Here is a 23,880-nt window from a genome sequence, read left to right as displayed (position 1 = left end):
TCGGAGTAACTTAAACGAAGTAGCTTTTATTGCCACATGCTAAAGGCGTCAAGTCCAAGTGATAAAAAAATATGCAGAACTGAGAAGTGTCTTCAGACTCACCGAGAACGTCCGAGTTGACAAGAACGCTGCACGAGTACATGGGAGTTACGAGTCGAGGCCTGCGCTGATTAAGAGCTTTCCTGCAAGCTTCTTTGCACGCAGACATAAGTTGTCCACCTAAATGGGTGGCATGGCTTTGCACAGGATTGTCAGAATTAGATTCAAAGATTTGCCAGCGATTGAGAATGAAGCAGACTCCCATCATAGGCTCTTCGCAGAGTGGTCCAGCGAGAGTGGCTAATTGAAATCCATTGATGATGCTGCTATCATAAACGGCTCGTGGATCATTGGATTTGTAGGGTCGTTCCCAGACGGAATTGCGTTGATAATCGGTATTATTGACGAGAATATTGGAGCCGCATTTTCTTGGTCCGAAGGACCAAATTTTGTCGACGACATCGGGCCAGTCAGCCTCTTTGAAGGCTTCTTTCATTTCGTTTCTAAAATGACAGACGGATTTTCGTGTTTTATCAGTCATAGAATCGTCCTCTGGCCCCGATTCGCTGGTCTCAGCTCGATGCTCATTGTTTTTCTCGAAATTTTTCATTTCTCGACTACCGCAACGTTCCCAATGAAGATCCAATTGTTTTATGAGATTGGAACTGGCCTCGAGTAATTTAGTGACCTTTTCAGGCAGAGGTTTCGCGTCTATTTCGAAGCAACATTGACGATTAGCTGTCCAAGTTTCGATGCTCGATTCCTCAGTCTTTTTCTCAATCGCTTCGTTGGTCATGTCGACTTTGGATGGTGGAACGACGGTTTCTCGAAACGAGACGATGGGCTCGGAGACATTGATGTCCACCTTGGCGTAATGGAGCTTCAAATCTTCGAGGCATCTTTCGAGATGTACTTCACCAGCTGTATTGAGAACGACCTCCCCGGTTTCCTGAATGTGCATCACGGCACAAGCATCCGCTTGATTCAGAAGCTTAAGACCAGCGATCAATTTCTGTAGATCGCCTGAGTGTTTGGGTTCGAGAGCAACTCGAAGAATAGGAACGACGAGGGCAGTGAGCTCTGAAAAAGCTGGGCAAGCGAGACAACTCGAAATGGTCGCTGTCTTTAACACGTGATCTTGCAAACCTCCTATACCAAAAACGTTTCCAGCTGGAACACTGTCGATCGTCTCTAATTCACGACCCATCAGGATGTAGAGCTTCGATATTTTTACTCTGGTTATGTGACAGCCCGGAGCAAGGTCGCGGAGAGAACTAGGCGGTTCAGGCAATTCCCCATTTTTTTGTTTTTCTAAGACTATTCTAGGATCGTGTTTAGGTCCAAGGACAAAAAGATCTTGACCCTGTCGGACAGTGCCTGAATAAACTCTGGCGAAAGCAACCAACACGTTTTCTTCTATTTCGTCCATCTCTTTTGGCTCTTCTTCTTTTATTTCGCTCTCCATACTTTTTGCTTCGTTCCCCTGTGATCCATGGGGTCCTCCTTCTTCCGCAGGTTCCATGGACAGTTTTTTTGCATGCCTCAAACGGGCTCTCTCCCTTCGCTCCTCCAACTCCTCTTGAGTCAGCGGTTTTGTTCGATTCTCCGGAAGGCTTTTTTTCTCAACGCTAAACAGCTTGGAGACAAAAGCTATTGTAGGCACTTCTTCAGAAGGATCGCATGCTAAAAAAGCTGCTTTGAGCTCTTTCGTTTCAGGAGGGAAACTAGAAAAATCGGTGTTGCCGCTCATCAGCCTCTCAATCTTTTCTTCGTTGAGTGCCATCGGTGATGGAATCTTTTCACAAACAACATTGAGGCATGCCTCAGCCAGTGGTAACCATTGCGAACAAATTGCTTTCAATTGAGCCTTTGCATCGGTCAATCTCAAATCTCTTGTTGTCAATTGTATATTCATTTTCTCCGTCATCCCAATGATCTTATCCCGGTCCTTGTGCACCAATATAGTATCATAAACGGCCCACAGATTCTCTAAAATGAGTGAAACAAAAAGAGGCTTTTTTGCTTTCTCCGTTGCACCCTTCATTATCTTTTTAGCACGCAAGTTCAGGTAATAATCGCCCCAGAGTGTTTTGAGCAATACACGTTCGCTAAAACCCATTTTTTTAGCAAAGATTCTGGCGAATTCTCCAACACCAAAAGCCCAACCGTCCACCGCGCTAGCAAATAACACATTTCCCTGCTCTGGTGAAAAATAAAGATTCGAATCATCCACCTCTTCCAGTGCAGATTGCCAATCATCTCCAATCGCAGAGTTCTCCGTTCCATGATTTTTCAACTCTTCCTTATCTTCACGCTCCATCAAATCACTGGCGAATAATTCCCCCATCACTGCGTTTACCTGCTCAAGAATTTGAGTTAAATACACATAAGCATCCAACGGCGAAAGTTGCATCTCCGTTATCAATCGATCCAACTTGTTCAAGACTAAAACGGGCTTCAAACCTTCCGTATAAGCCATGGACAAACTGCTTCTGGTCTGTGGACAAACTCCTTCCACAACATCCACCACCACAATTGCTCCGTCACAGAGTCTCACAGCTGCTGATACTTCAGAAGCAAAATCCACGTGGCCTGGCGAATCTATGAGATTTATGAGAAATTCTCTTTCTTCATAGCGATGACCCAATGCGATACCACTCGATTTCATCGTTATACCTCTCTGTTGCTCATCTGGACGACTGTCCAGGTACCTCAACTTGCCTGCCAACTTGCTCGATATTATTCCATTGCTCGCGACCAGAGAATCCGCCAGGGTGGTTTTCCCATGATCGACGTGTGCCAAAATACAGATATTCCTTACATTCTTTGCATCTCGCTGAAGCTCTGCAAGTTTTTCGTTACCGATGAGCCTCATTTTCTTACTCCAATATTATAACTTCTGGATTTCTATAATTAAAATTTTATTTCTGTCAATTTGTAATTGTTTTTTTTGTGTTGATGAAATCCAGAATTTTGTTGAGTTATAACTTTATATTCCTTTTTCTTACCGATACTGAAATCTGTTCACCAGGCTCAAAAAAACAACAAAGGCACTTGTCACTCTAAAAACAATAGGGGAAAAAAAAATAGAATCAAACTTCGAGGAACACTATTTCACTTTGTTTTGTTTCCACAGAGCGTAACGTTCGCTAAATACCCGCACGAATGTCTCGATTTGCATCGCCCGCGAATAGCAAACCATCACCACCGTCCATTTACGACCGATCTTGTATATTTATTGAAAGATTCCTTCGTCAAAAAACAGACACAAAAAAGTTCACACTATTCCTTCCTATAATCGTGGAATCACAGCAAATTTGGTTCACGGATCAGTAGAAAGAGGAAAAAACGTGGTTTGACACTTGCTATGAAAATGTTGAGGTTAGGTGAATTTCAAAACTTTGACTACGACGTTGCAGAACTATTTTTGCATTGATTTAAAACTTGAATTATGATGAATGAAAGACTCAATTGTGGAGATTGTTATCGTTTAATCAATATTCACCAACGCTTTTTAGTATCGTTGCAATACTCAATTAAATGGTTGTCTTATGTTTGCACACTGTGTACATCGTGTACACCGACATAACAGCGAGACCGCTCGGCTAAGCCGCTGAGCGGCTGTTGCACACACACACGTACAGACACACACACACACATCCGCACAAGCTATGCTGATCGAGCTCTGCACTCTCGTGTCACAGATATCAAACTTTTCGAATACTCTATCGCCGAATATGACGCGGTGTTGTGCAACTAGTTGCAATTTATTGGACAGGATTAGCTTCAATACATTATGATAAATTGGGAATTTTTACCATTAATCGAATATTTTATATAAATTATATTGAACCAAAAACATGCAGTTTTCAAATCAATTGCTTTTTTTTCATTTCACGATACCAATGATGAATATGTATATTTGCTTGATCGAAATCTCAGAAGACTCGTTCGCCGAAAATTTTTCCTCCGGAAAATTCGTCCCCGGAAAAAGTTGGGTAGGTCCAAAACATTTTTAGGTGTGAGCGGAATCATTTCACATTATATATAAAGGTGGGTGAGGTATTTTTGACACGTGCAATGGGGGAAACCGATACTGTATGAGACTGTACGTCAATTCTCAATAACTTGGTTTCGCATCACTTCGATTTTGTTCGCAATTTTCGAAATATTGGAAAATATATATATTAGACTGGGCCAAAAAAAATCAATATTTTTTTTTCTAAAAAATATATCGAGTATATCATTCAGAATGACGAAAAAAAAAATTAGTGAAAGTTAGAACCCTTAATATTAATTTTAAGAGGTCTATCATTGCCGTTTTTGATTTTTATGCATGATTCGATGTTTTACGTCAAAACTGCTAGGAGATTGGAGTGAATAGAATTTATTTCCACTTATTTTTATATAAAATTGAATTCCCTACAAAAAAAGTCTGATTGAAAATTTTCTTCAGACGAGCCGATTCCGAGTTATTAAAAGCTTTTTAAATCGATATGTTTTTTCGATTTGACTGTTTTACTTTGGAATTTTCTAACTAACGAATCAATGAATATAAAAATGAAACCACGACAGATTCTTGAAGCAAAATTGATGCTCTACAAAAAAGGTCTCTTAGTATTTTTCCCTAAATTTATTTCTTCAGGAGTTATTTACGATTGAAATTGAAAAAGAAATTGAAATCTTAAGTTTTTTGGTCTTTACTCAAATTTTTTCACTTCACGAACCAAATTGACTTTTTCGAACAACATTTATCATTTTTCATCAAAAATCTCTCAATATTTATTCTTATTCTAACAATATTATCACAAAAGTATCTAAATTTAAAAATAAATATAAATTTATTCTTGCATTGATATTTTCTCGACAAAAAACGTAACTTTATATTCTCAGAGTAATATTTAAGTAAAATATTATTTAGTTTCTCTATTAAAAATTATTTATTTTAAATATTTTATATATTTATGCGTTACTATATTTACTAATACTTACGAATTGGCATCAATAAATAATTTTTTCTCCCTTAACCGTCAATTTCTTTTTTTTTAAATAATTTTATAATATTTTTATAAATCAATTTTATATAACAAAATAAAACAATTTTATAATCTGTTACTTAAATTGCCATAATCTAGTTTTTCATTCATATAAATGTATAAAATATTAAAAATAAATCATTTTTAATAGTGAAACTAAATAATTTTTTACTGAAATATTACTCTCACTCAGAAAATAAAATTACGTTTTTTTTTGAGAAAATATCGATTAAGCAAGAATAAATTCATATTTATTTTTAAATTTAGATACTTTTGTGATAATATTGTTAGAATAAGGATAAATATTGAGAGATTTTCGATGAAAAATGATAAATGTTAATCGAAAAAGTCAATATGGTCCGTGAAGTGAAAAAAATTGAGTAAAGAATCAAAAGCTTAAGATTTCAATGTTTTTTCAATTTCAATCGGGAATAACTCCTGAAGAAGTAAATTTAGGGAAAAATACTAAGAGACCTTTTTTATAGAGCATCAAATTTGCTTCAAGAATCTCACATGGTTTCATTTTTATATTCATTGATTCATTAGTTAGAAAATTCCAAAGTAAAACAGTCAAATCGAAAAAACATATCGATTTAAGAAGCTTAATAACTCGGAAACGGCTCGTCTGAAAAAATTTTTCAATCAGACCTTTTTTGTAGTGAATTCAATTTTATATAAAAACAAGTGGAAATAAATTCTTTTCACTCCAATCTCCTAGCAGTTTTGACGTAAAACATCGAATCATGCATAAAAATCAAAAACGGCAATGACAGACATCTTAAATTTAATATTAAGGGCTCTAACTTTCACTACATTTTTTTTTCGTCATTCTGAATAATATTCTCGATATATTTTTTAGAAAAAAAATATTGATTTTTTTGGCCCAGTCTAATATATATATAAAATTTCGAGCGTTCAGCGAAAGTGGACGCGGGCTTCTTTTTTTACAGAAAAAGCTTCATTTCGAAAAAAAATAAAATCAAATAAAAAATGGAGAGCGTCTCTGGAACACCTCCAAGAATATTTTCACCGCCACCAATCGCTAATACCCTTAATAAAAACGAAAAAATAATAACATTGAATAGTATAGAGATAACAGGGATAGCAGTTGGTCCGTGAGCGTGTGCGAAAAACTTTAAATAAAAAAATTTGAGTCAGCCTTGAAGCTTTCTTCATCTATTTCTTTGAAAAAAAACCTTTTTTTACACAAAAAAGCCTGCGCTCTCCTTAGCTGAGTAGCCAAAATTTTTCATATATAAAAAAATAAATTTTGAAAATGGTTCCGTATGCTTAAATACGGGCTAAAAATTCCTTTCGAAAACATCGTCTTCAAATCAAATCAACTCGAACGTGCTAATAAATTTATTTCTAAAATTCCATATCTTGAAAAATATATATGCAAATTCATAGAAAATCTTTCAAAGTGATAAAAATTTCAGAAATATCGAGAACCAAGAAGAATTTTCGCACAAGGACAATTTTCCCGGGAGATGAATATTCCCATTACCCTTCGATCGTGTCCCTACGGAATACTTTCGTTCTGGTCCTCGCCCCTTTCCCCGCCCCGATCCATGCAGCGCTTCGCACGCCTATTTTTTGTTATTGCTTTGAAGCGCTCCAAATATTTTCGGAAACTTCAACCCCGATAACCAGGTCTCGGTTCCTGTTACTCCGATGGAATTTCAAATATCGAATTTCGGACGCATAGTCGAGGATGCTCTGAGCCCACCCGATTATTCTCACGTGAGCAACTTTATTATAGAGGTGACCGCGAGGCAAAACGAGATTCCTAAGGAAATATCGTAATTTTCAGGAATTTGAGAAGCTTCATCTATTTCTTACTCTCAAATACTAAAAAAAGTACTAATTGTAAAATTTTTGTCATTTTCGAAAAAAAAGAAAATTCTCGAATCACTGCTTCTTTTAAGGTATTCCTTTCACGAACCCGAATGTTTTACAAATAACTGATTTTAAATTACAGTAAAGTTAAAGTGCATGCGAATAGATTGGCGAAATTTCAGATCAAGTTATCGAACATTTAATGAAGAATTAAAATTTCAAAAATCGTAATATGGGAACTTATGGAGATTCCATCATCACCTCATTTTTATTCGATATAATTCGTATACTAAATAAATCTAAATTCCTGATACAAATTGTCTCAAGAGAGAATAAAATGTAAGGAATCTATAGCGACGATAAAAATAAAGGGTTACCGAATGCTTAAAAGAGATAACGATAGAAGTTGGAAAAATGGCAGGAGTAGAAGCTTTTCCTATATAACCGCGACTTCTCGGAAGTTAGGAATCAATCCAAATTTCGAGTGCCCCAATTTGCGTCACCAAAAAACACGGTCATGCGAAGGAAGTACCTCAAAAAGGAGACGCAAAAAAATTAGAATTCCTTCAAAGTTTCTCTATTTTTTCAATCATCATTTTTTTCCAAAGTTTCTTCTTTTTTTAAATTATTTTTGTACGTTTTTTAAGTATTTGCTTCGAATGAAAAAAAAAATATAGCAAAATCTTTAAATTACCCCGTTTTGCCCCGGTCTCACCTACCCAAGGCAGATTTTACGCATGACGAGTTTTCTGGTAATAAATTTTTCTAATTTCGATTTCAACCAATCTCGATATACTCAAAAGAATCATGAATTATATTCAAAAATGAACAACAGAACTTTTTCATTTGATTCTAAGTAAAAAAATCTCAAAAGAAACTGTTTTGAATTTTCAGCCCTGCAATTGCATGATCAAAAGTTATCGGTCATCAAAGATCTCACACATTTAATATTTTAAACTTAAAAAAAAATATTTTTTTTTAATCTCTCGTCGTCCTGATAATTTTGACTTTAAGAGTTTCGCTTCATTGTTGCTTCAAATTTTTGAGGTGAATAGATGTCTATAACAATGTTCCTATATTTGCTGATGAATATTTTCTGAATGTACTGTTTCAAGGAAAACTGAGGTTTACCGAACTTATTTTGGAGAAATTAAATGTCGAATTTGAGTAAAAATGACATTTCATTGCATCGGTTGAATGGGACGAAGTTGTAATTTTCACACCTTTTGTTTATATCGCTTTTATTAGTGAAGAAATTCATTTGAAAAACGACAGTGCGAATCAGGACGATACATAGAATGATTTTACTGAAAATAACAGATAGTTTACCGACTTAAATGACACGAGATCATCGAAAATATGTGACTGTATCACGATCACATCAGATTAACTGAGACTGCGGCGTAGAAATGCGGCAACGTTACGGGAGCAATTTATTATTGACAGACAATCGTTGACATAATAACTTCCAAAAACGCTGGGCGAAACAAGTAACGCGTACACCCAACAGCTGAGAACGAAGAAATTATGCAACGTTGCCAAACGTTGTCTTTATTTCAACGCAATTTTCAATTACCGAGAATAAATTTTCTATTACACGATTAAAATAAACGCATTTCCGAATAATAATTAATATTATCATTCACGAACTTCAAAATTTTCGCATTGTTCATCTGAATGAATAGTAATCATTCAGTATCTATACACGGAGAGAAAATTTAACTAAAAACTACTATGGTGCCATCGAAGTAGGATTCTATATCGATAATATTTATTAATTCTTACGAACATACATAGTAATTTTTTGTGAAGCGACTCGATGAAAATTGATGAATGATGTCAAAAAAAAATTTACCATAGTAAATTTCTATACACCTTGGCGTATGATCGATTCTTGTGTTTGAGCTCCTCAAATTTTCCTATGTTCAACTGTAAATTTCAATTGTGAAAACAGTACTAAGTATAGCAAAACGGCATAATAATTCTACTTGCCAATTCATCATCGAGTCAACATAAATTTTACAACGTTTACTTGGTGAACTATGTTAGGAAAAAATAGCACAGTTTAAACCTTTGTCACAGCAAAATGCACAATTTAAAAATTTTCATTCAGAATTGACTTGGAAATGACAATATTTTTGGTAAAAACCTTCAAAATGGGCGATATAGAACCCCGATACCATGGCAGCATAGTAATTCTTACTATTTTTTTTCTCTCCGTGTAAGATGGCATTGTTGACGTCACTCAATAGATTAGCATAGGAGCTTCATCTTACCCCCACCGTCTAAAAAGATTTAGCAACAACCTTAAAAATATGACCAGGCTCACGAAACATTTCCAATATTTTATCTTGCCTTTGCTTTTATTTCATAATCGTTCTGTTTTCTCGTACAGAAATTTTGTTGATGTTTGAAAAATTTGTATGAAACGAAAAAATTGGAAGGTTCATGGAGATTTTTACTTCCTTTCGAATTTCGACGATTGTCTATCATTTTCGAGACTTTCGATTTTTCGAATTCCAGCAACATGTACAAAACACGAGATCTCCCGAAAATATCAATCTTTTATCCCCGCACAGTCAGTCGTTTAACTTGCGGAAAAAATCGTGGTTCTCCTCTTTTAGTTTCACCAAATTTACATTTTCTCTGCCATCTCTTGAAATCGATTTCCCTAAAATTCGAGGAATCGAACCTCTTTAAACGTTGCATTTTACAACTTAACACGTCAAGTATATGTGAATAGCTCAATTTCAAATGGAAATGTACAACGACAAGTTTCTATGATTCCTCGTAGTAACGGGCTTAAGCCGATTATGTTCTCGATAAATATTAATTAACCACATGCTCTCATTGTTGGACATTCTATGAGAAACCGAGATTCGTTTTTTTATCGGGAAAATGAATGTCTGTGTACTTGAAAGGCATATAATTATCTGGCAATTATGCAACGGATCCTTTTTTATTGTCTGATTGAGTAATTCACTCGAAAATAATAACCAGCTTAACTACTATTATTTAAAACACGTCAAACAAAAAAGTATACGTGAACAGAGAATTTTTGATTAAAATCTGAGCATGAGATTTTATCGCTTCCTGCTACATGTGAAGGAGCATTTAATTGATGGAAAAATAGCGCTCTTTTTTTTACTTTTCGCGGAAGTGACAACTTCGTCACGGAACGTCGCATGTACGTTTATACCATTTTTCGTCTCCGAATATGCTCATATATCTGTATTTTAATGACGAGAAAAAGTATAAATATGAAGCGCAAGGATATCTTCCATAATTCATTTTTCATAATCCTTTAAGCGCGCACGGTAGATCGAAGCGACATGCTGAAAATCGCCATCATTGGCTGCCTCTGCGCAATTGCGGTAAGAACATTTTTTAATCATTACAAAACCTCATTTGACTAAATAAAAAATACGAATTCGGCGACCGCTTCTCGCGTTCACTCTGTCGTTTTTATTCGACTTTTCGTCGTGCCCTGCACCGTTGATCTTTTTCAATTTCTCCAAAACATTTTTCACTTTTATACACGGAGAGACTTTTATACGAATATATTTCGAATGAATTTTCTAGAAAAATTTGTAGCAGCGCTGTTATTCTATATCGGCATTCTATTACATTTCACCAAAGTACATAGCAATTTTAATGCCGAAAGCAGTTCTCTCAAATTTTACTATGTACGACAGGCAAAATTTAGGTCTGCGACATTCTTATACATCGAACGATATATCGATATCTGAATGTCACTATCCTGTCTTTGACGAAATGTTAAAAATTAGTGAATTGGACTGGACAAATGCTTGAAATTTTACTACGTGCCACTGGTTAATTTTCATGTTTATACTCGCAACGCCTCATATAATTGGTGGGCGCATGAATTTTGCTATGTTATTGAGCAAAATTCAGTGCAGTAAAAAGGGAAATACGAAACTATGCAATTTTTCGTATAGCACAGAGAAACGACTGCTATGTTATCTCCTAAATTTTCATCAAATCATTTCATTATTTACTATGTTTTTGATCAAAATTCGCTCGGTGTTCATTTTTGATAAAGTACAACGCGTTATTTACTATGAACTGTGATTTTTTTTTGCATTATTTAACACACTCTGTAGCAATTATTATTATAATATCGATGTGGTCCGACGTTACTATAAAAACACAGTAAATAAAAGTCTCTCCGTGTACCACTCGTGAAACCGTTGTCCTTATAATTTTCATGATTTTTTCCCCCGCAAGTCTCCCAATCGAACGTGATTTTCATTATGAATGACACGAGTTTCAAATTTCTTTTGATCCCGATTTCTTGAGTCGTTCCTTTCGGATAAAAGATGCTGGAAAACTTTTTAGCCTCGATGACAAACGGTTTCCATTTCACCTAAAAAAAACTGCGTAGCTTTCCTGCACATTTTTAATGATCAATTAAAAAAAAAACTCTTCTCACGAGTTCAGACTCCTCGATTTCGTCCCCACCGATTTATTTAGAACCGTTGACCCCAGTCTTCACTTTTCGGCGTGACTGTGATTGAGAATACTGTACTTTGAATGGCTCCAAATGAAAGAAAAAAATGATTGTAACGGTGCAAACTTTGCAGGTGATCAAAGGCCAAGATATGCCGCCGCCGCCGCCACCCGACGGTCCACCACCACCAGCGCCGATGGCAAATAATAGAGTAAGAGCGATTGATCCTTGTCCGTTTCGCTCCGACTTGAATACTTCCGTGCCGGGGATGTTCGTTCATAAAAAATCTTGCAGCTCCGCTTTGATTCGCCGGTTCAATCGAATTGTTGTCTAACGCTCATATTACTTGGTATTGATTCGTGAATGGGATGAATTCAATCAGTGGACTGTTCGCTTTTGTCCAATCACTTTGAATCATTTTTATATTTGTTAAAAAGTCAAAAGTGTTAAAAATGTTTTGTTTATTAAAAAACGTAAATAGGTCGCTCGTCAGGCGATGCCCGTGCCACCGATGATGCCCACTCAAATGCAAGGAGGAGCAGGCCCCGGCAATTTGGGAATGCAAGGACTCGGCAATATTCCTGACCCTACTGCTATCGTCGCCAAAGCTCAAGAAGTTGGTAAACAATTTTTGGGTGGCAGACGTCGTCGTCAGGCAACAACCGCGGTGAGATATACTTTTTCTGGATTTTTCCAATTGATTTAGCTGTTCGAATCAAATAAGAAGAATGAGGCATCGGTTTCCAAAATGATTTTAAGCGTGATTTTTCGGTTTTTTATTTTTTACTTGTTATATTTGATTCTTTTGACACTAAAAAAAATATATACAGATTAGTTTTTTTTTAAATATAATATTTTTTCAAGATTTGTGAAATTTTTTTCGAATTGTTTTGTATTTTTTTTTATAAAATAATTTTTTTTACAATTTTTTTTTTTCATTTTATTCAAAGTTTTTTTTTATGGATGGAATTATCAGCAAACGAGGGACCATCAATGTACTTGTCCCAACCTTTTTTTTCCTAGGGGAAGTTTATGGTTTATACTTTTTCTGGATGAAAATAAGAAACGAAAATCCGTTTTTAAAGACTTTTCCTCCATTACTTGACCAATCGTTCTCTTCAAATTTTCAGCAACCTCTCGAATCCTAAAATCCGGGGAAGTACGATCCAGTTGACGAGAAAAATCCGACGAATCACGATTCCGAAGTAGCCTATCCCAAATATACACAAATATTGTACAATCAGCAATGAAAAACTAAAATTATTTTTGCCCTGATCGCTGTTGACATATCCTCGAAAAATAAAGACGAATAAATAGAAAATTCCGAGTTTTTTCTTTGCTCCAAAATTCCTTTTCAAATATGAACGAAATCTCCAATTTTCAATTATTCAAATCATTAATTTTTCAATTAAATCGGTTATTGCCTCTTTTCCATTCCTCGATAAAAACTCTGCAGTGCCGAGTGCATCTTAAAAGGTTGTCGCGATTATAAGTGCATCGAATTCCCAGTCAGTACGGCTCGCTCGTTCGATGAGATCAAAGCCGCATGTTACATGCATCCTACGACAGTAAAATCATCAAAGATAATCAAATTGTACGAAATTCGAATTTAAAAATAACAAAGTCTAACAAGGATTTGAAAAAATCGGATTAACTTTAAATTGGAATGCGGATCAAAAATTCCAAGCGAGTGATGCCGAGAAAAGCTTCGCATTTGTGAGACTCGAACGAACCGTGCAGATTCTAAAAATCATCGAACAGGATTAATGAGAATCGACGTCAAGTAATCTCAAAAGGAATATGCGCTTATCACAGTGTGTGCTGAGAATAAAAAATGCAAGGTGTTTGTGATAGCGGTGCATCAGCGAAGTGTTGCACGTCATTTTTGAATATACGTTGTTAGATTAATCAATCGCTTTTACAGGAAGATAACAAGTCTCGAGATATCGATGAAATCCTCGAGAAAATTTCATATCAGTCTCCGTCTCATCGATCGGAACGTGCTTGCAAATACGAGTATATGAAAAATTATCGTTCATTTGCAGAAAGTCAACCCAATATATTAACGATAATCGGAAGTAAAATAATAATAGTTTTGTACGTATTAAAGTTCGCTGTAAATTTTATAGGAAGAGAGAGAGAGAGAGAGAAGAAGAAATCGAAGCCCTGTCAAAGATATTTCGTCTATGTGTGCCCCCATAGCCGTACGTCCCTGTACATTTGCGTGCGTGGCCAGTGCAAAGTGTTTTAGGGGAGAATGTAATATCCGGTGTCAGAGGTAATTGCAGACGCCCTCTGATCGAGTGAATAAGCCAATATCCAAAATACGTGGACCCTACAGAGAGGAGATATAATATCAACTCGAAAGAGGACTTGAATAGGACCGCTCGTATATGCCATTTTCGCTCACCGAGGAAATTCAGATTTCATAAATGCAGGAGAACCTCGTTGAAAAGTTAAAAAGCTGTGAAAAAGAAGAGGAGAAAACAACACTTTTGGATATCGTTATCGAGTCGCACGTAAACGGTAAGATAACTAGAACTTTTTGTCTATTGGACAATATTAAGGGGTCTGGCCTAATTAGAATTTTCGAAGAATCGATTTTTTTTATTGCATTTTTCGAAAGCATACACGTTTCAAAGTATCATACTAAAACTTTGTAAAGATCTGAGCATTTTAAGTGTACTTTTGAGCTAAGTTTACTTGGCTGTCTGAAATCTCCAGAACTATTCAACCGATCCTCAAAAATTTGACCAAATGTTCTTATATAGCTATAGCGCATGTCATACGAATTTTGAAATTTTTAGTGGAACTATTGTTTTTTTTTGCAAAAATTGAAATTGAATCTAAAACCATTTTTATTTTTTTTCTCTGATCATTTATTCCAGAGATTTTATTAACAGCGCACGTCCATCTTTGATTTGGACCAGTTTTCTCTCCCATTTTTCTGTACGAAAACTGAGTAAAATAAATACAGAAATTTTTTTTTTTGTGCATTTTAAGAGTGTATTTTTAGGCCTAACAGTTTTTATATCCATATTTATAATTTATATCGGTGAAAAAAAAATTGTGAAAATAGTCTTTTTTTTGCCCGGCTAATTAGGGTAGACCGCTCAAATCGATCATTGTTTCATGAGCCACTTACGCGATTTTCTGCATTATTTCACAGTGAAAATCGTCTTCGTTATTCGTACGAGTACTCCAATAAAATTGTTGGATTAATTAATATTTTACATTGATTTCGAAGTATTTTTGAAATGTGAGCAGCTCCGCGAAAGCCACTTTTGCAACTTTAATTTGTGTATCATTCCGAATGGAAATCATCTTCACCATTCATAGGAAAGCTCAGGAATTCTCGTATATGCAGTAAAATTTTAATACTCTTTTTTGAGCTATTTTAAAATGCTGCTTTTGCGATTTAAGTCGATTTATTATTAAAAATAAAAGTTATTTTCGTTATTAGCTCCAAGAGAAGAGCCCACTCGAATTTAGTTCTTCGAAACATAATTTAGAAACATAACGAGAGAATTGAATTTGAGAATGTGGGAAGCTTTTATGCTCCCCGACGAGTTTTCGAACGTACAAAATTTTCAGAATATTCAATTCGTTGATCGAACGAAACTCGATGAGTTGCGTCAACATATTCAAGGAGCCTCGGTATTTTTGACCGGATAACCTCATATTCGTGAAGGATTAATCATGGATCGAGTTATCTACGAACGTAGCACAAGCCTCAATGGTTCGGTGATAGGATCAAACGATTACCTTGCAGTTACCAAAAAAGGTAATTGGAGTTTCCGTCCTATAATATTAATGTCATATTACTATCTCTGAAAATGTACGCGGATTCGTAATTGCTGTAAATTACTGTAATATAATCGATTCCTAGTGAGAATAAAATTGCATGAATTCGTTCGAACCGAGTAAATTTTTCGGTGCCAAGTTCCGAGAAAATCATCAATACATACGATGATTTTTATTGTTTAATAATGCAGCAAGTTTGCGGGATCGAATACTGCTTTCGCCAGTGGTGAAATATGGTGTCACGACTGTAATCGCCATTGCTTGTTTGATGACACTTGTTTATCTGTCAATGTACTTTGCGCTGAACAATACCAACGATAATTGGTCATGGACGTGTAACATACGAACGGATTATCGCGTTGATTGTTTCCCCGGACGATTGAACGTTACCTATGACGACTGTAACGACGCTGACTGCTGCTGGGACCAGGGAAACACATTTTGCTACCATTCGATACCTTCGCGTCATGGTTACAGGCTCAAAAACGGCGCTGATCGTTATCAGGGTAATAATATCATTTATATTCATATCCTCAATAAATTCCCCATCCTAACGGTTGATTCGAGCATCGCGATCAATATTTTCATTGTATGTAGGAACGAGCTTTTCGATTGATTTTCAATATGATGGTAAATACTTGCAATACTTACTTTAGCTAAAAAGCATGCCATTTTAGTTTTTGAGCATTATCATTGATCAAAAATGATACCGCGATTATTTTTAAGGAGAGGGAAGGTAAACATTTTATTAAAAATTTTCTTTTTAAATCTAAAAAAAATTACGAAGAGGAAAGTAGGAAAATCGAAATACTAAATAAGGAAGATGCTCCGAATTGTACGAGTTTGGAACAATGAATACTGAAAAAATTAATGATATTACAGTAGCTAAGATATTGAAATTTCGCTTATAAAAACAAAATTGTGTTTTTTTTACCATCCCCATTCTTAAAATTCATCATATATAATTTTTAATCAATATTACACAAAAAAATTTTTTTTTCACTTCTTGGACCTTCCCCCTCCCTAAAATGAATCCCCGTATCATTTTTTATTGATAATAACGGTGAAAAGAAATTTAGAACCATTTTTAGCAAAAGTAAATATTGTATATATTTACCAAAAGTTAATTATGAAAAATTAATGAATTTTGATGATTTTTCAATCGTCATGACAAAGTATAAAGGTTTAGTCATTTTTCCCTTCAATGCTGCATTCAAAATACAACGATTTCCCACATAGATTTCATGACCAAGAAGATTCTTAATTATGAATAAACTAATTGACCGCAGAGAACGATATTCTTGTGCCGAGAAGAACACTAAGCCCCTTTGGCGGTAGAAACGTAGAATCGTTGAGTCTCCAACAAACAAAACATTTCGACCCGAATCACGTCGAATTTGCTTTGAAAATAAATCCAACGCAAACTCGAGGCACCGGAGATTCCACTGAGAAAGAAAAAAGCTCTGACAACGAGATTCCGGGGAAGGTGAATGCACGTGGAGATGCCATGGAGAACATTCTGCTCTCTGTACCAAAAAATCCTGCAAGTAGAATTGCAAATGTGGTTAAACCTGGTAAGGTGTTTTTTCAATAGTGAAAAAATTTGTGTTTCTTTGTCGCATAAATCCCAGCGATTTTTATATGACGAAATTTCTGCACGAATAATTTGGAACGATGGATTTCCAAAACGAACTACGACGAAAAAAATGATGCTCTCCCCTCCAAAATCGTGAAAAATTTCTTCAACCATTACAGTCCACTGACAATTACAGATCCAAATTCAAATATGAACGTGTGGGCTTACACACCAGAATTCTCCGTGACAGTAACAAGAAAAGAAAACAACGCTCCTTTGCTCTCGACTGCACGTGGGCCTTTGATCCTCACTGATAATTATTGGGAAATGACCCTCTTTTTAACAAACAGCACTGTATATGGACTTAACAAATTGGAGTTGAACGGCACGACTAATTGGATTTATGATAATGAAAATGGTACATCCAAAATAGCTTTCCTGAGTATCAACGATAATGGCGAAAGCACTTCTTGCTATGTCAGTTATCTTGGCCCCATGGAGATTGAGGTAATTCTGACTATGATTATATCTAGGATCGCAATTTCATAGAGTTCATCTCAAAATACCTACGCATCGATTAAAAAATTGAGAAATACATTTTTACTGTAGAAAAATGGCCAAATTGAAGAAAATAATTTTGTTTTGTTAAAGTTCTAGACACTTTAAATTTTCGTGGTTGCAAATTTGCACCAGTGTCGTGTCCACGGGTTAATCATCAATGCGATAATCTTGCCCGATATTTGAATATTTTTTATTCCTGCATTTTCGCGAGAACTTTTGGTATTGCTCATTAAAACTTTTCCATACGCGTGGAAACTTTCAGTTGAAATTTGAGGGATAAGAAAACAGGACTTGTATCACATATAGAGATGACGTTGTATCAAAGTTTCCTGTAGAATTTTGGAACGATGAGAAAATTGTCCCCCAGAGTTATAAGCTCACGAGTGATGTATACGAAGCTCTTTTAAACATCCTCGACTTCTCGAAAGTGCTCGAGAGAGTCGGTATTCATGAAGAAAATTACCTTTCGTGAGCGACGTAGAAAGCAATTTGTAATTTTACAGGGAGAAATATGAACATGATTACAACGAACGAATATTTCCTTGATTTATGGGATTTTCCACCTAATTTTTTCCATCTTTTTCGTTGAATTATTCAATAATTAGCACTGCTATAATGAACACTTTGTGGAAATAATTGAACTGAAGGAACTGACTGCCAAGTGATTAGATTTCGAGTTATTCGAGATTTAATTGACAATTGTTTTGGACACGCTATTCAGTCAAGTTTTCGGCGAAGCTTCAATTTTCTGGGGGCAATGTAGTTTCCCAACACTTTAACTTTTGCTCTTTGCGCAGCATGTAAATTTTTTTGTAATATATGAAAAAAAAGCGATAAGAATTGGAAATAAGATTTGCATATCAGACTCGAGGCTGATGAGTTCGATCATCAAAGAATTTGACCAGGAAAAGAAAGTAGTGAAAGTTGATATACGAAGCTGGAAATAATTATAGAAGACTTGTTCAAAGAATAGTGATAGAACTGACAAAAATTGTTGTTTAAAAAAAGGATTATAAACCTTTTCAATGATAACTGAGTAAATGAAAATCAACAGATCATCAACGAATCGAATTTAATAGTTCTACGAGGCTTTTCATTGCCGAGCGAAATTTCCTTTCACGTTTTTGCCGGACCCAAACCACTCGAGGCCATTGCACAATTGACGAGAGCACTTCGAGGGAACAACGACACAATCGAATTATCGAATTTGGGACTTCACGTATGTCCGAGCGAAAAAACTGACAATTTCATTGCATCGTTGAGTGACTTTGTCGAAGCAATGAAAAATACGCCGTGGGATAGTCACTGTATACATCAGAAATTTTTTCCGACTATGGGCGAAAATATGGACAATGATGAAATAACCGTTGTCGAAAAAGCAGCTGAATTATTGTCCAAGAATAATCGTTCCATAGTTCCTCATCTTACTCCAATGGTGAGTAAAAAAAAGTGACGGAATTGTTTTCTTTTTTCTATAATAAAAATGCAATGAAACATCGATCGAGATCACAACACACATGCACGCATCATAAAATCGTTATTACATAAATGGAACGTATTTCGTTCGAGTTTTGACTGTGGTTGAATTTCGAGGGATATGGGAAGTATTTGCAGCATAAATAATTTTAAGCGTGTTCCCGGAGTAATATTTTAGGAATTTATATGGTAATGGTAACTTTCACAAATTATATTCAAAAGCTGTTCGTGAATATATAAGTATAGAAGATTCATATTGGAGAGAAATAATAAAAGTTAATAAAAATATTTGACACGCAGGTTTATCGTTATAACGAGCTCGCCGCCAAGCTGGACAACAAATCATTGTTGCTAAAAAACGATGCGCAATCCTATGCTGGCTTGTACAATAGCCGCGAAGTTTTCTACCCCGATTGGCGCGATAAAATTACTCACGAAGAATCTCTGGATCATCTTAACCGTTATTTAGACAACTTCAGGAGTCCGAAGTTGGTTTACTTGAGAGATTCGTGGCCAAAGGACGAGAGAAAAAGACTTGGGGGTCCGAGTCATTCTACTTTCGATTATCTGCCTCCTGTGAGTGAAAATTTATGAATACATTTTCGAAGCAATAAATTACGAATAAATGACGCTATTGAAAAATCAAATTCTATTCACGAAACAACAAATTTGTATACAAAATGGGATGAATGTTCCTGCTAGTATTTCCTTTCGCCTTTCATTCGATGGAAGCTCCGCGAGTATAGTTCCACCTCGATGCAATACTTTAATGCGATAATCAACTTTATGCACGTGTGAACTTCCGTAAACTCTTTGTTCGCGATCCCATATAGGTGCTACAGAATTTAATGGGGAACGGAACAATTCCGTACACTTCGGTCGCCTCTTCAAGAGATAATTATCATTACACCGAGCACGCTTCGTACTCCCTTGATTTTAGTAAGTTTATACAACAAAGGAGAAATTTAACGAGTTTTGTCGTACGAGGACTGTGGGGTGAATCCGGCAATTCAACTTGGGCGGCATTGACAGCTGCCATTCGCGCTGGCGTTGGCTCAGGCATAGTTGGCCAATTACCGTCTCCGATGTACGCTTGCGGATCTAGTGAAAAACTATCCCCAGGTGCAAACAGTGACGAACTTTGTGATCGGTGAGTTATTAATGTTTCACCGGATCTGAAACTATTCGTTCCTACTCTAATTAATGAACTTTACTATTATCACTTTGGTCGCGCTTTACACACAGTTCATACGGGAAATACTGCTGTTTTTTTTATCAAGTAATTTCCCACGGTTTTCAGATCACTAAACATGATTATTTCCTTAATATTCCATCTGGTTCGAATCGATCTGGAGTCGCGACAGCGACTCTGAGACAAGTACATTTATGCTATGACGAGTTGCTGCCAGAGACTCTTTACCGGAGCGATAGCATATTTCCAATTGTTTTCGAAAATTTTTAATATTTGTTTTCTCAATAAAACTTATTAATTATAGTATTTCGGAGAATATTGCAAGTTGACGTATTTTTTATTCTTTAGATTTACTTCTATCACTAATCTATGCTTTTTATTATTTTCTCGTTAACGGTGAAATCATTTTGCTTTGTTTTCACCAAAGAAAGGTCAATCAAGAACACAACGATTGAAAGATATTTAAAAAATTTCGGATTTCCAGGCGATTTCCTGCAGGCTGTAACTCTAAGGACAATTAAAATTAATTTAAAATGAAGCATATCGTAGCTTTTAGCTTTAACAGGTCCAGAGTAATCGTAAGAAAATGGACGAAAAAGAATTTTCAAAATTTCTTACCTTTTTCAACACTGTTAATGAAAGTAGAATTTTGTAATCGGCAAATCGTTCCCTACGAAACGTTATCAAACGTTATTGTTGGAAAAAAAATTTTCGAAGTAGTATGTCGACTGAAAAAAAAAGATGAAAAATGATTTTTTTTTCTTATTGCCCCAAACGTTTAAATTTATGGTTTCTGCCAAAAATCACGATGACGAGCGATTTATCAATTTTTATTTGTTTTTTCAACTTGAAAATGTTTATTTTCTTCGCGATAAGCGATATTTCTTGGGTCAAACTTTAAAAAACGTAGGATGAAAAAATTAAAAAAAAAAATTGTCCATCATTTCTTATAACCCAAAACGTACCATGCGGATGTCACACGCACACGCGCACTAACGAAAGTGAAAATTGAAATAAATTTGGCAAAAATGTATTTGTTCGTTTTCTAACGATTACTCATGACCCGCCGAAGCTAAAAAGATTTGAGGAATGAATCGTGAAACCAGACACTTTGAGCTACAATTAGATTTTCTTAAATTTACTGAGCAATAATTTTCTTCGGAGTTACAAGCTGCTCAAGGGCACCTAAAAATTTTGAATTTCTTCAATATCCTTTAAAAATGTTGTGCCTAGTGTATCATAATAAGTGCAAACACCGAGGACCGATCGATCCTCAAAAAGTTCGTGAAATGATAAAAAATGTTGTATTTGGATCAACGTATAATTAAGGTGGTTCGGGGCATCCGTTGCTTGGCCTCACATCCTCTCAATCCGCTCGAATCTTCCCGGTGGGGGGCATGTGAGCACAACTTCTGAACAATATATTATTCAACATCTCCAACTTCGTTCATCCTTGATGACCTACGCGAGAACTGTGACCGCCCAATTTTTCAACGACGGTTTACCCGTATTAGCACCTACCTCGGTTTACTATCCGGAGGATTTACGAGCACGACATACACCCAATCAATTTATGTGGGGCGACGGTATTCTCGTAGGTGCGATTATTCACTATCCAATTTTCTTTCTCATGCCCCGATGAGATTGAACATTTTTTGCTCAAATTTTAACGAAACGAGTTTTCATTTTCTTTCGTTATTAAAGAGCACTTCTGAGGATCGTTATGAGACGATAAATATATAATTGCCAAAGAATCTTCTTCCGACCGGCTATCGAATGATTTTTATGAATTTAATGGACTCGCGTATCAATAAAACTAAGAATTTATTCATTTTTAATTCATTCGCGAACGATCCTTCATTGCCAACGGATATATTTTTATTTGTGCTACATTTTAGGCCTGGTAACCCGGCCCGGAGTATACCAAGTTTCAATGTTCCTCCCTGGAAATCATGCATGGAAGCTCCTTGGCACTGGTATTGGAGTTGATGCAACGTCGACGGGGTTCGCTCCGATAACCGTGACCAGAGGTCAGCTCGTGACGTTAATAAGGCCAGGATTCATAATTCCCGTTCACGAGGTAATTTCCCTTTATGCATTTTTGAACAATCGTTTCACCTTCGTATACGGGATAATCCCTCTTTCTGGAATAAATATTTCACCAGAATAATTCAATCGTTTCGAACACTGCTTTTCATATACTCTTTTCATTTTGTTATACATCTTTTTTCAACGTAATTTTTATGTTTTTATAAGAAAATATTGATCGTTGTTTGAACCGAATGCGAAAATTTTTGCTCTTTTGTGATAGAAATCCGAAACGACTTCAGCAGCGACGGTGAAAGGAGACCTGACACTTAAAATACATCGAGCTTGCGTCGCGTTCAACTGCACCGCTCGTGGAACAATATTTTTCGGCTCCCACGTCAGCGACGGCAAGTTCTTACAATTGAGCGCAAATTTCACGCACTTGAGGATCAGCGGGATAAACTCAACTCGGGAAAAAGCTTGCAATCGTCTCGAGCAAACAATTATAAGTCGAATCATCGTTTATAATTATCCTGATCCTGATAAAAAAATAGGTAATAAGATAAATCTTTGCGAAATCGAAACCGACCAGATTGACATTTATTTATTATAAATAAGCGATAAAGTAAAATCGAATAAAGAATATTATGACGGTGTTATTGAATCTGTTTCAATGTCGGCGATCGAAATCATCGGTTTTTACCATTTTCATCCACACTTGATCAGACCTTGAAAAGGGGAATCAATCGTGCCATTATATGATTCGTGAACAATAACAAACAACCGAACGTACGAATTAAATGAATTGAAAAATGTTGCCTGTTGCACTGAAAAAAAAAAATTATTGATCAAATAAAAATTGATGTTATTGGAAGAGTTTTCTTCATTCAAATGCAGTGTTTTCGGAGAGAATGAATCTGTAGTTTGATCTAAAACAATTTTGGTCATTCAATGATTTTTATCCCGCACACTGATGCAAATTGCACCCACGAAAGTTTCAAGTGTCTAGAACTTCCAAATTTCTTTCTTCAATTTGCCCATTTTTCTATAATAAAACGTTATTTTTCAATTTTTTTAACGACTGTAATCGATTACTACGGAATTGTTATCCCTAAAAAGTCTCGTTGTAAGATTAAAGAGGGTGGATCACGAAATCAAAATAATCAGAATTTGATGAAATTCGGTGATACAAATACAATTTTTTTCAAATTTTTTTGCCACATGGTTATCGAATAATTGAGCGTTAAATCAAAGTTTTTATCTGTATAAACTCTATGCTTATACACGTGAACTTTAGTGTGCAATTACTCGAGAGCTATGTGGTAGAAAAATCTAAAAAAATTTATTTTGTCTTAAATATCTTTAAAGAATACATATACCAAATTTTATTAAATTCTTATCATTTTGAAATTCTTAATATTTGTAACATGGTTTAGCATGGTAACATTGTATTGTCGCGATTCACCTTCCTTGATTCCATACATTCATGGATGAAATAAAAAGTTTTGAAAAGTCCAATTGCCCTTTTGCACCAGTGTCGTGAGTGTGTGACCTTAAAAAAAGTGTGGTATCTGCAAGTTAACCTTGTGATGATCATATACGTATTTCATTGGCACCCCGTAATGCCACGTTTCGTTGCTGCAACTTATTTCTCTCAGTGTGCTTCCTTTTTATTACTTAATCATTATCCAATGTTCATGATTGATATTTTAAATTTAATTTGAAAAATATTCTTAATGATGATTAATAACAATAATCGTGTAACCCAATTTTTACGAGAGTGTAAAAAATAACAATTTTTCAATATTTGTCACTGCTAATTTAACTGAAAAAATGAAACGAAGTGCATCAGCCATAA

At 35.5% G+C, this 23,880-nt stretch overlaps 3 protein-coding genes across 7 annotated transcripts in view; 2 read left to right on the top strand and 1 right to left on the bottom strand.

The window, feature by feature from the left end:
* Positions 1-3,646, bottom strand: part of LOC122412081 (elongation factor-like GTPase 1) — a 109,968-nt gene extending 106,322 nt beyond the window's left edge. Inside the window, exons 1-2 of one of the 5 annotated variants that reach the window (XM_043421364.1) lie at positions 3,048-3,643; positions 103-2,946 (exon numbers count right to left, since the gene is read on the bottom strand). In XM_043421364.1, coding sequence (XP_043277299.1) covers positions 103-2,914 — 2,812 coding nt within the window. In that variant the 5' untranslated portion in view covers positions 2,915-2,946; positions 3,048-3,643. Of the gene's footprint in view, positions 1-102 lie in introns of all 5 variants that reach the window. The other 4 variants (XM_043421366.1, XM_043421365.1, XM_043421368.1 and 1 more) reach the window with 4 other exon arrangements.
* Positions 3,647-10,182: 6,536 nt separating this feature from the next.
* Positions 10,183-12,706, top strand: LOC122412004 (large proline-rich protein BAG6-like). The gene is made up of 4 exons (XM_043421199.1): positions 10,183-10,288; positions 11,519-11,596; positions 11,867-12,052; positions 12,516-12,706. Exons 1-4 carry the CDS (start codon positions 10,247-10,249, stop codon positions 12,531-12,533), a joined length of 324 nt encoding a protein of 107 aa, XP_043277134.1. The 5' UTR covers positions 10,183-10,246; the 3' UTR covers positions 12,534-12,706.
* Positions 12,707-13,382: 676 nt separating this feature from the next.
* On the top strand, positions 13,383-22,872 carry LOC122411992 (alpha-glucosidase-like). Its single transcript, XM_043421171.1, has 11 exons — positions 13,383-13,911; positions 14,980-15,169; positions 15,381-15,695; positions 16,479-16,763; positions 16,962-17,272; positions 18,381-18,761; positions 19,103-19,378; positions 19,636-19,952; positions 21,324-21,592; positions 21,893-22,074; positions 22,306-22,872. Exons 2-11 carry the CDS (start codon positions 15,085-15,087, stop codon positions 22,633-22,635), a joined length of 2,751 nt encoding a protein of 916 aa, XP_043277106.1. The 5' UTR covers positions 13,383-13,911; positions 14,980-15,084; the 3' UTR covers positions 22,636-22,872.
* Positions 22,873-23,880: the final 1,008 nt, after the last annotated feature.

The sequence above is a fragment of the Venturia canescens genome, chromosome 6 (genome assembly GCF_019457755.1).
Source record: "Venturia canescens isolate UGA chromosome 6, ASM1945775v1, whole genome shotgun sequence".
NCBI classification, from domain to species: domain Eukaryota; kingdom Metazoa; phylum Arthropoda; class Insecta; order Hymenoptera; family Ichneumonidae; genus Venturia; species Venturia canescens.
This window is presented reverse-complemented; position numbering and strand designations above follow the sequence as displayed.